Here is a 12,239-nt window from a genome sequence, read left to right on the forward strand (position 1 = left end):
AGCACATTTGAGTTGGGAAGCAATGTAAGAAAGTAGTTAAATGAGCAAGAGGGACAAAAGGAGAAAGACACAGAAGAAAGCAGAAGGGACAGAATGGAGCTGTGAGCAGGTGGTGGGAACCACGTGGGGAGAGGAGGTGGTGGAAAAGGTAGGATAAATTTAGATGAACTAGCTGAGAGAATGCCCCAGCTAAAGGCCAACAGCTTTACTCTATATAGTCTCATGTCTTATCTATGGCACAAGTGGGTCCGTGAAAGCTCTACAATAAAATTCAGACTCAAACCCAAGCTTACAATGGATCCCTATGAGGATCTATATGCTTCACAACAATTGGCATTTCTTTCTTCATCTATAACATGGGAATGAGCAATAGCAACTCATGCTGCTGTGGCAAGGATTAAGATATTTGAGGTGTATCTTATATATTGTATACGCCATAGGTAGGAACTGTAAAGAGCCAAAGGGGTAACACCTTTAGAAAACTGCTATTGTGCAATTTATAATGTCTTTTTATTACCTTACAATGTTAAGCCATCAGTTACAGTATCTAAAATTAAGGTAAACATCTCAGAATATGCCTAAAACATGTAAATAACATGAAATTTCAAAGTGAAAGTCTTAAAATTAGAGATTCCCTCTCCAATAATTAACTGTTTACATGAATGTATGCCCTCACTACTCACTGTGATAGCACATCAGCTTATCCTGAGTTTTAGAAATCCAGGACCTCAGACTCCAAACTTTGAATCAGATTTCTTAACTAGATCCCAAACTGGATCTAGGTGATTAGGTCCAGTTTGAGAATAATACACTACATGACTGAAAATTGTAGCACCCATATTACACTGAAGTACAAATGGATGCATAGGAACAGGTGAAAGTGGTGCATGCAAGAGCACAGTGCATGCTGAGAATAGCTAAAAGATCTCCTAGCCATTACCTCAAACACTCAGTGGTAACCTGTGAAGTCATCATGGCTCTCCCAGCTTCCAGAACCCTCCAGTCACTAAGGGACGGCCAAGTTAAGGATCCTGAGTGTGCAAAGTGATGGCTGGCAAGCTAGAGTCTGAAGGCAAAACCGCCTTGCCGGGTTTTTATGTTTTTAATCAATCAACCAATTAACCAATCAATCAATCTCTTTCTCTTCTCCCCACTACCTCGTGTCGGGGAAGGGCATCTCATCACAGGAATGCTAGGGCCACAGATACAAGTTACCACAACTGGCTTTCTGTGGTTTCTGAGATCCAAACTCGGATCCTGACACTTGTACAACAGGGACATTACCCACTAAGGTCCAATGTTGCTGTTTCTGTAAGTCAAGCTTTACTGGACCACACCACACACACCTGTGGCTAGAAGGCAAAACTGAGTAACTGTCATGGAGGCAGAGTGGCACACAAAGATTAAGGTTTGACTATGGCACTATCAGGAGCAGTCTGCTGCACCTGTGCAGTTTCTGAGCCTGTGGCCGCAGAAGCACCAACAGTGAGACTGCCCCTTAAAGCTTCTTAGGGCATATTTTTCATACTCAAGATCAGGTCTGGGATTGTGAATAAGCACCTTTTACCCCCACTGGGGCCAAGTAGCAGAGGTGACAGTGTTAGTGTTAGTAAAAGTTTCTACTGCAGCCCAGGTACTCTCCAGGGAGCAAAGCAAGGTGTTCTTTACAACTTTCCCATCTCACTGACTCTCAGCACAGGGTAGTTAACCTTTATCAAAATCAAGGACTAGGTCAGGCATAGTGGTGTGAGCCTATAACCTCAGTTATTCCAGAGCCAGAGGCAGGGAGGGGGAAATCACTTGGGTCCAAGAGTTTGAGGCCAGCAAAGGTAACAGAGACAGACACCTAACTCAAAAAGAAAATGGAATCAGGACAAAAGCTAGGGATCAGGAAAATCTTGAACTAAAACAATACAAGGATTTCTGAAAAATGGTGGTAACTTGGGGTGATAACATCAAATCCTATGTGAGAGGCGAGAGGCAACTGCCTTAATAAGCAGGTGAAGACTGTGAACAGCTTGAACAAAGACATAAGCAGCAGTAAGCCATGAGTCTGTGAAGACCCTACCTTAGTAGCCAGCATTTGTTGCTGGGCCTCAATCTGTTGCTGCTGGCGAGATGCCATTTCCTGAAGTTCCGCAAGTGTCAGGTCCATCCTAGGACTATTAACCTACAAACGGAAACACACCACCATCTACTTCCATATTATGTTCAGAGATTCTACTCAAAGGCCCACTTAAAAGCTCCATCTAAACTAACCATAACAAAAGTATTCAGGTATTAATTTCTTACTTTAATATTCACTGAGTTGGCTTAATAAGATATAAAAATACTCATAACATATCTTTTAAGTTATAAATTTTAAACTATTAGTTGTAAAATTTTAACTATTTAAATTAAATAGTTTGGTCAGAAACAGAAACATTCAGAATTACTTTGTCCTGTGGTTAATGTATATTTGGACAGTAGACTGGCTGCATGAACATGGTACTAGCGTGCTAACAGCAAGCCCATCAAAACACAATTTAAACATAAATCAGCACTGGCTGGGCCTAGTAGTGCAGGCTTACATCCTAGCACTTGGGCGGGATGAGGAACAGAATTACTTTCCGATTCCCAAAAAAACAGCTTAAGAAAATCTCAGCACTCAAGATCCAGAGCAGGAGGAGGGTCACAATTTCAAGGCCAGCCTGATCTAGACAAGGAGGCCAGGCCAGGGATACACAGTAAGGCCCTGACTCAAAAACAAAGAGGCAGTTTGTTGTATCTCAATTAAACTGACATAAAGCTTCTTTTGGAAAATTAACAGCAATTTGAAGGAATTATGTGTTAGACTGTACTCAGAAATACCCTTCTACTAAGACTACTTTTGTCATCCTCCAGTGGCCTTAGCACCTGTAAATCAAAGAACAGAGCCCGGAAGAACCTGGAATCTGAAGCAGGTACTTTAGATGCTTTGGGCGCGGACAGAGTAGATAAGATAACCCAGGAAATTCAAAATTCTAGGCTCTGAAAAGCACATCTTCAAAGACACTTCAATTCATATGCACCAGCAAGATCATTAATAAATAATTTCCATTTTTCTAAGAGTGACTGTGGCAACAAGTAAAAGCACCATATATTTCCTAGAACTTGATAAACATTTATTTTGTTGTGAATTTATGGAATATTCAGTGCTAGCTTCTTAAGAGTTGTAGCCATATAAGAACCATGGAAATATCTATGAATTATATTTAAAGAAACTTGTAAAGGGGCTGAAGAGATGGCTCAGTGGCAAAGAGCACATACTGTTCTTACAGAGGACCCAAGTTCAATTCCCAGCATGCATAGCAGACAGCTCACAATGCCTTTAACTCCAGTTCCAGGTAATCTGACACTCCTCTGACCCATACCTCCACAAACAATAATTAATACTGTTTTGCATTTTTTAAAATTTTTAAGAAAATGTCCTTAAAAGGGTCATCACTGATACTCTGTATTAAAAAATGGCAATGAGTGAGACTTAAAGTTGAAAAACATCACTGTGACATATAACAAGATAAAAAAGGACCACTTACTCCATTCTCCTTTCTCCGATGCTCACCAGGAACTTTCACACCATTTCTTTTTACACCTGCATCTTGGGATCTTGGTCCACTCACTAAATACAGATTCAAAACCTACATTAGCATTGCAAAGTTCTCCTATGTAGCAGTTTCCTTCTGCTTCCTGCTTTCCTGCTGTCTGATACTTAAGGGTCTATACGTAATAGCAACAGAGGTTAGGTCTCACAATTAGGCTTGTTTTGAAAATTCAAGTGGGTGTAGTAGTCCAAGCCTTAATCCTAGCACTTGGGAGGCAGAGGCAGGTGGATCGCTGTGAGTTCGAGGCCAGCTTGGTCTACAAAGTGAGTCCAGGGTAGCCAAGGCTACACAGAGAAACCCTGTCTCAAGAAAACAAACAAACAAACAAGAAAAGAAAAGAAAATGCAAGTATCTGAAACAGTGAACAGTGTGAAAGCAGCTCACATTCTACCTATTTCCTAGGAAGCTGCCAGTCACTTGCCAACGGTAGGAAATGACTGGTATCTCTGGCTCCATTTGCTTATAGCTGTTCTAGCTCTAGGCCATGCAGTAACGGGCTGAGAAAGCGCTTTGGAGACCTGGTGGCGCAGGCCTTCAGCCTCAGCTACTCAGAGGCTCAAGCAGGAGGAGCCCAGGTTCAAGGCCTGTTTCAAAGTCAAAAGATGTCTCTGGGGACCAGCAACACCTCAACCAGGCAAAAAGGTGTTTGCCACCAAGCCCAGTGAGCTGTTTGATTTCATAGACCCACAGGACTGAAAACGAAAACTGACTCCCAAAAGTTTCCTCTGACCTCTATAAACATGCTGTATACAGTACAACAACACACAAACCATAGAATGAGCACATGTACAAACACAAGACACACACACATATACACACTAAATCAATAAATAATTAAGTGCAATTTTTACAGATGTGAGAGGGCAGGGGTGTGGAGATAGACCAGTGGTAGAGTGCCTTCCTGACAATGCTTAGTGTAAGGTGGGGAGGTATTCTATAAAAGAACTGAAAATGCAACCCAGCCACCTCTGTACTCATTAACAGTAAAAAAAGAAAACTAAAACAACAACAACAAAATCATATACAAGAAAGAAGTATTTTAAAATAGAACCAGTGGTATTCTGATTTTTATTTACTGGGACATTCTGTGGAACTTCATAAGTATGCTATGAAGTATATCCTCATTAATTTATGAAAATATTTCCATTTATCTTGGTTTGAGATAATCTAACAAAAAACTAACAACTATTCTGCTTTTTTGATTAAAAGGAGTTTTTCAAGCCAAAACATGCGTCTTGGCACTACCCAATACACAACAAATGAAAGAAATAAACTAAACTAGTACATGTATGAAATATTAACAAAGATAACATTTTAAATGCACTAAACACATACTCACACTTTCCAGAAATTAAAATAATCATTACAATTATTTGAGAGATTTTTAAGACAAACATTTCTTTGAATCAAATGTCTATTATACCTATCAGGAAACTTAGAACAAATTCTTGTGTCAAGAAATAAAGAAGTATCTGTGACTAACTAGCCTGTGTGTGTATGTGTGTGTGTGTGTGTATATACATATACACACACACACACATATATATATAAAACCCTAATGTTAGTTTTTAAATGCTGTTTGACTAATAAAATAATATGAATAATTTATCGCAATATCTCTGTAAGAAAAATATTTTCCACAGTACAAATAATTGCTTTCTTTTTTGTCTTAGGGAAAAAATATTCAACTAGCTTTTACTTATAACTAGTAACATACATAAGGTAAAAAGCAAACGTTTTAAAAATCATTTCAAACACACTGTGGGTCACAGTCATAGTTAAACAGCAGCCATCAGCAGTCTCCTAATCCTTAGCAATCTGAACAGGGAAGTGGAAACTCCTGTCTGCAGACTGGAAAGCCACCTTGCTCTATTCCAGTGTAAGCACTGCGTGGCACTGGTGTTTGCAACAATGGGCAAACAGCTCCTTTGTCTTACTTAACACTTCGTTTTCTCACATTACAGACACACTGAAACTGCATAGGTCACTACTGGGAGACTATTTAATAATTTACCCAGTGTTGCGCACAGCAAGATATTTGAACTGGGAGATGGATAGCCAAAATTCAACTTATTACAACTCAGAATATACACAGTATTGTAAATACAGAACAAAATGTAAACATGATTCAAATGTCAATTAAAATTTATTTTTAAAAGAAGGATTAGGGGGAAACTATATACTTAAAATAAAAATACACACCTAAAAGGCATGTAGCTAACTCAGCCTGGTCTGGCTGATTCAGGTCTGCACTCCTGGCTCCGCTGCTAAGTGTGTGGCCTGACAAGCCACTTACCCTGAGTATCAGCCCTTCTCATCTGTACAGCAAAAGCTGCCAAACTGAGTCAGTTCTGGCCCCTGACAGTACTCATTTCTAATGTTCAGGTACCACGTGGACACTTGGATTAAAATAACAGCAAATAATAGAAATGAGATGTCATACTACCCACTAATTAAGACGCTATCTACCTTCTTACTCCCAAGAAAACTATCCTTAACTTTCCTTTAAAAATCTCAGCATATTTAGAAATACAGAGTAATCCTGTTTCAACCTGCGGCTTCCCCAGATTGATGCAGGTTCACTTGTATCTTACAGGCAAGGCCACATCTTAGGGTCTACAGCACTTGCAGCCCACACGTCTCCACTTGTATTACTACTTTCTGTCCTCTCTGTCCTATATCTACTCAGGCTACAACTGTCCGTTATGAAGACTTAACCGTCCCACTCTTTCATGCCCTCCAAGTCTGCCTTCATTCTGAACTCTGTCACCCAAGATATCATCTCAATTCTGTGTCCAACCTGTTTCTAAATCAGGCTCATTTTCAGGGTCTAGCCTGGGGGGGAAAAAACCACTAAAAGTGGTCTACATCTGAAATTTCATATTTAGTCATTCTATTTTTTGACTACTCATTTCTCTCCTACATTTGTTTATTGATCTGATTATGAGATTTGCCAATGGATGCAATCTACTCTTCCCCCATAAGCCCTCCCTTTCTTACCCACCCCCCATGATGGTGGGCAGTGTTAACTACCACTCTGACTGTATCTAGAGTCACCCATGAAATAAGTCTCTGGGCATGTCTGTCGGGGAGCATCTTGATCAGGTGAATTAAGGCTTGCAACTGCCTTCACTGGGCCACTTTCATACCCTGAACTATGTAAAAAGGAGAAAGTGGCCCAAGCACAAATATTCATTGATCCTGCTCCCTGACTGTGGATGTGAGGTGATCAGCTGCTTCAAAATCCTGCCAGTTTGACTTCGTGCCAAAACACACTATACAAACCCTTAAGGAACCGGCATCTCTTTTTCTCCCCACTGTCAGTCGAGTCTAGACTAAGAAACCTGCCTCACACTCTAACTCCCTAGCTTTCTTCCCTTTACCTCCCCAGGTCCCCAGCTTATCCTATGCCTCTCCCCAGAATTACAGTGCCTGAGACAAAAGCTTAACCTCTAGTTATGATTTATAAGATATTATAAGATATTAAGTACCAATGTCCCTGCCAGGGGGGCGTTCATGACGAAGAAAGAAGCGAACTTCATTCCTTTGACTTCCGAATCGTTGAAGAACATCAAACATCCGTTCATTATCAGCAACTGGGCGTTCTAAAAGAAAAAATTACATTAGCTCCCTGGAAAAGGAAGACAAATACACCCTTGATGTAAACTACGGTGCAGACACAGGAAATCATCATAGTTCACATAATTTTTCTTCCATTAATAGAACTCAAAAAAATCATATATCACAGATTTTCCACAGTGTCAAGTCAGGAAAAAGTAATAGAAAGAATGGGTCTGTGTCCACTGTCAGGGTCTTATGAGTCTAAGTCAGTGGCTCCTTCATATCTATAGCATGCCATTTAACTTCTGAGCGTTTCAATGGTTTGTGTGATCTATATAGTCACAGATCCATTCTCACTAATACTAATGACCTACAAGTCCCTAAATATATGAAGAAAAACTAAAAGCAACTTTCTACATGGCCTCAGCTTGAGTTTTAATTTAGTCTTTAATACAGATTATTTCCTTTTATGACTTGGGGTGTATGCAGATGTGTGCACATGCATGCACATGTGAAGGCTTGAAGCTAACATCGGGATGTCTTCCTCTACACTTTCCAGTCACCCACTGAGCCAACTTCCCAGACTTAACATTTATAAACTATCAATTTGTAAATAATGTTAATAACCAAACTTATTCATCTGCAAACAAAAAACAAATATTTCAATGAGAAGATATCTGGCCCTCCTGCAGTAAGACTTTCAGAACTTTTCTAGAAACAAACAAAAGATACAGTTAAATACTGCAATAGCTGAGAGCTTCAGTAGAAACAATGTATGCTGAGTTATAAAAACAAAAACAAACAGCTTTCTACTCTAGGAAAGGAAAGGGGACTTAAAAACCCAATGTACTAGTTAAGAAGAAAATGCACAAACTCAGCTCTCAATGACATCAATATAATTTGTATAAGAATGTTAAAATGGCCTATGAAACTAGACACTTATCAGTAATCAAAGACACCATCTCTCAAAGCCATAAATAAACAACATGGACAGACACAGGGCAGCCAAGCACTCAGCAGCCAACTCTGTGACAACGCAAAACTTAATCTGCTGGGCTGGAACAAACAACCCGCAGTCCTGCTTCTACTCCCATAACAGTGCTGACACAACCACTTCCTGCAATCACACAAGTTCTACAGTCCCCCACAAAAGGGGTAAAATTCTGAACAGACACTCCACTTCTCCCCAAACCACTACAAACCTGGGAGGGAGGGAGGGAGGGAGGGGGGAAAAGAGGGAGGGAGAGAGGGAGGGGAGGCTTTAACATTTAGAGAGTGAAGCAACAGAGGAACGAATACACTTAAAGCCTGAGAATTGATTTTTGTCTGTTTCTTTCTTTCTTTTGTTCCGTTTTCTCAGTTCTGGGATTAGAGGTCTTGGCCCAGCAAGCATTCACTACCTCTGCTCCTAGGCTACAGCTACAGCATGACCAGTCCCTCACCATCCTGCTGCTGTGAGGCCCACCATGCTGGATGACAACCTGAACTGTGTGGTTCAGAAGTTGCTTCTGAGTATTTTATCACAGCAACAGGAAACTAAGACAATCCCCGACAGCAAAGGGGATGGGAGGGAAAGACAAGGGAGAAAAGAGAAAGGAAAGAAAGACTCAAATTTCTAATTAAGTAAAGGGTTTTTTTTTTTTTTGGTGGGGGGTTGGCTCAGGACAGGGTTTCTCTGTGTAGCCTGTTCTGGATCTGCCTGCCTCTACCTCTCAGATGCTGGGATTCAAAGCCTGTGCCACCAATGCCCAGCAAGCAAAGTGTAAACATACAAAAACCTGAGTACCTAGCTCTTGACCATAAGTATCCTAGAAGCTTCTACCCAACACTTTTGTCACCTGTCCTTGTTCAGTGACTTCCTTCTGTTGCAGAGAAAGAAAAAACGGTTTTGTCACCAAAATTTGAGCAAACACATGATCCTCTAAGGTACGGGCTGTCCTGCTGTCTGTAGATGAACAAGAACGCTCCCCACAGTACCAATTCTAGAACCCAAAGGCAGCAGAAGACCACAGAACCAAAGCAGAAAGCAGAAAGCCAGGTCCATACCAGAGCCACACCACACTTCAGCCAGATGGCAGTCGCTCTCTCCAGGCTCTTTGCACAGATCCACCACATCTCTGCATAGTGTCTCTGGTGTAACAGGAACTTCTGTGAAATGCTGCTCGCTGTTACTGAGGTACACTGTCAGGAACATCTGAAACAGAGAGAAGCCATTACCTGTCTTGTCTCCCCGGGTGGCATTCCCCTTAGATCTTTGCCCTCAAACAAAGGGTGGGGCTGGGCTAGGCCCAAAGCACTGGGTCCTCCCCAAGGGACTGCCTGCTGAACTGGAAACACCACAGGACAGCCATAGGCCACCGTCAGATAAAAGGACAAAGCAAATCTTTTTCTGCCAGTTTCATTTGTATTATTTATTTAGCAAAAACTGAGCTAGATCAAGACATCAAATAAATCTTTTCATGAATCCTCTAACAGTTGATTAGATAATATACATGTCTGATATGGCAGAACACCTGTAGTCCAAGCTACTTGGGAAGCTGAGGCAGGAAGATTGCTTAGTTCAGAGTTCTGCACTAAGTTTGACTTCAATACGATGACCTCTCAGGAGCGAATGTCGCACATACATATTATGGATACACTTCTCTTTGGAAGGACATATAAAAAGAATAAGTACAGATTCTGATGGTGGGGAACAAGAAACAGGAGCCAGAACATAGAAGGAAAATTTATCTTTATATCACATGCATACATTAACTATTCCCAAAAATTTTAAACTGAAATGTTTCAGTCAAATTCAATACCTACTCTAAAGTATGAGTAAGTAGAAATTAGCTAGCTAGTTTATCAAAACCTAAATGATCTTGTATATAAACTCAGTCCAACAGATAACTAAACCTCACTGTAAGTCTTTCTCCTAGTAAAAACAAACAGCTTAAAAAGCACTGCTACCTGCGAATTCACATTTCTATGCCTATTAAATTATTTAAAATTTTTGTTAATTTCTAAAGCTGAAGAAACTCACAAGCGGCAAACCACTTCCTCCATGTGAATTGGTACCCATCAATGTGAAGAATAACACCTGTAAGGAGTTATCCCACTTTCATGCAGAATAAAAAAAATATGGGAAATTGATAAACAATAGATCAGGATATTGTCTTTCAAAATAACCAAATGAGACAGACTATGCTCACCACTGAGAAAGTATGTGGTTTATGACTAAAAATAAAAGTAGAGTATGTAGGATCTACTGTCTGGTCACAGTGACACAGTAGTATTAGAGTTACAGGGTTTGTCAAAAGTCACCTGACCACCCTTGCAAGCTGAAACTCCTCTGGGTATCATCCCAGTGAGAAAGCTGCCCCAGCCTCTTTGTGAAGAGCAGCACACAGAAACCAACTCAGACATCACACTGGGGACCAAAAGATTTGGAAGTGCCTGGGCTCTGCTCCTCAGTGCTACAGCCTGTTCCCCTGGAGCACTTAACCTCCACTTTTTGCAAAGGCATCCCCTAACTCATATAAACATGTATCACACACAAAGTAATCCATTAGAAGTAGATTCTGTTAAAATAGTAAGTAGGTCATATAAAAAGGAGGAAATGCTGTCAAGATTCCTAGTAGGAACTGAATGTGTTCAAGCTAATTATCTTAGGCTTTGTGCACTCTGCTAACTGTATACATCAAGTGTGGAGTCCTAAGCCTTAACTCAGCCAACAAGGCTGCAGGTAAGCTCCTTACACATAGTGTCTGGACAACACTGGAGAAAGGAAAGATTAATCAAGCTCAGAGAATGCTACTGTGTTGCTGCTGGGCCAGAATACCCAGCATACTTACCCACAGCAACAAGGTATTAAGTAGTATTTCTACACACTTCCCACCCACACCAAAACTTTCTCTGAAGTCTAAAGCTTCAAAAGAACTGTCTTCACTGTAAGTTAATACAGATAGAAGAACAGGCCCTACACACACTTCATTAGCAAATAAGCACTGCTACATAAGAGACTCTGTGCACTCTGTCTTGCCTGCTGCTTTCACAGGATCATCCATCAGACTTAAGGCATCTCTCAGATTAACAAAATAGGCATTATTTTTTCTTTATCAATGAAGAAAAAGACTCAGAGCAAGGATCTCCCTGGCTACTGAAACAAGGCCAGAGTACAACTCTTTCTGATCTATCTTCTACTCTTCACACTGTCTATGCTTTGGGTAGGAAAACATTAGGAAGTCCTCCACTTAGCCAGCCACCCATTTAACAACAATCTAGCCTTTACCTCAAGCACCACTACGATAAGAACATGAGAGGTGCTTCTCCCAGGGTACTTGCCCCATGGAGCTCTGGTGTGAATGGCAAGTTCCTAAGCCAATGCCCTTCTTCCCCATAAAGACTAGCTGCGGTGATATCAATACCCGTGCTGAAATCCAGGTTGCTGGACTAGCAATGGCATTTTGCTGGGTTTCTGAGCAGATCTAAGAAGAACACCACACCTGTTCTACCCAATGCCTTAGGAAAGGCACCTCTTTGAAATACTCTTATCTTTAAAATGAGTCTTATGCTCCCTAATAACTGCCATTTCACTAGGTACTACAATAAATGCCAACACTGACTACAGACCACAAGATCCGTATGTCTTGCCCATACTAACGACACTGCCACCCATTAAGTTTACAACTCCTCACTTCTTCTACCAGAGTCCTCCAAGTTGTTACCATAGCAGGCCAGACCTGGGTCCACCTCGGAACTTTGCACTCGCTACTCCTGTTGAGCACGCTCTTAAGCAACACATCTTGTTTCTGTCTCTTTGTCTCCACAGGTGTCACCCTCTCAGTAACATCTTCCTGGCCACCTCACCTAAAATTCCAACAGCACGCACGCACGCACGCACGCTCACACATGCCACTCCCTCTGAGTAGGTTCTGTACTTGATAATCATGAGCTTACCATTCATTACAAATGTGAGTGCCATGTAGACAAGGGTTGTCTTTGCTAGTGAGCCTTCAGCACCTCAAGCTTCCTCACACAACATGCATTGCAGCCCTTACCAGGAACACACTGAGA

The 12,239-nt window shown here is 41.1% G+C and overlaps 1 protein-coding gene across 1 annotated transcript in view; it reads right to left on the reverse strand.

The window, feature by feature from the left end:
• Positions 1–12,239, reverse strand: part of TP53BP2 (tumor protein p53 binding protein 2) — a 47,956-nt gene that overhangs the window by 20,399 nt on the left and 15,318 nt on the right. Inside the window, exons 2-5 of the mRNA XM_084783532.1 lie at positions 9,231–9,378; positions 7,115–7,228; positions 3,558–3,640; positions 2,069–2,170 (exon numbers count right to left, since the gene is read on the reverse strand). Coding sequence (XP_084639658.1) covers positions 2,069–2,170; positions 3,558–3,640; positions 7,115–7,228; positions 9,231–9,378 — 447 coding nt within the window. The remainder of the gene's footprint in view (positions 1–2,068; positions 2,171–3,557; positions 3,641–7,114; positions 7,229–9,230; positions 9,379–12,239) is intronic.

This window comes from Acomys minous (genome assembly GCF_964271855.1).
Source record: "Acomys minous genome assembly, chromosome: 1".
In the NCBI taxonomy this organism is placed as follows: domain Eukaryota; kingdom Metazoa; phylum Chordata; class Mammalia; order Rodentia; family Muridae; genus Acomys; species Acomys minous.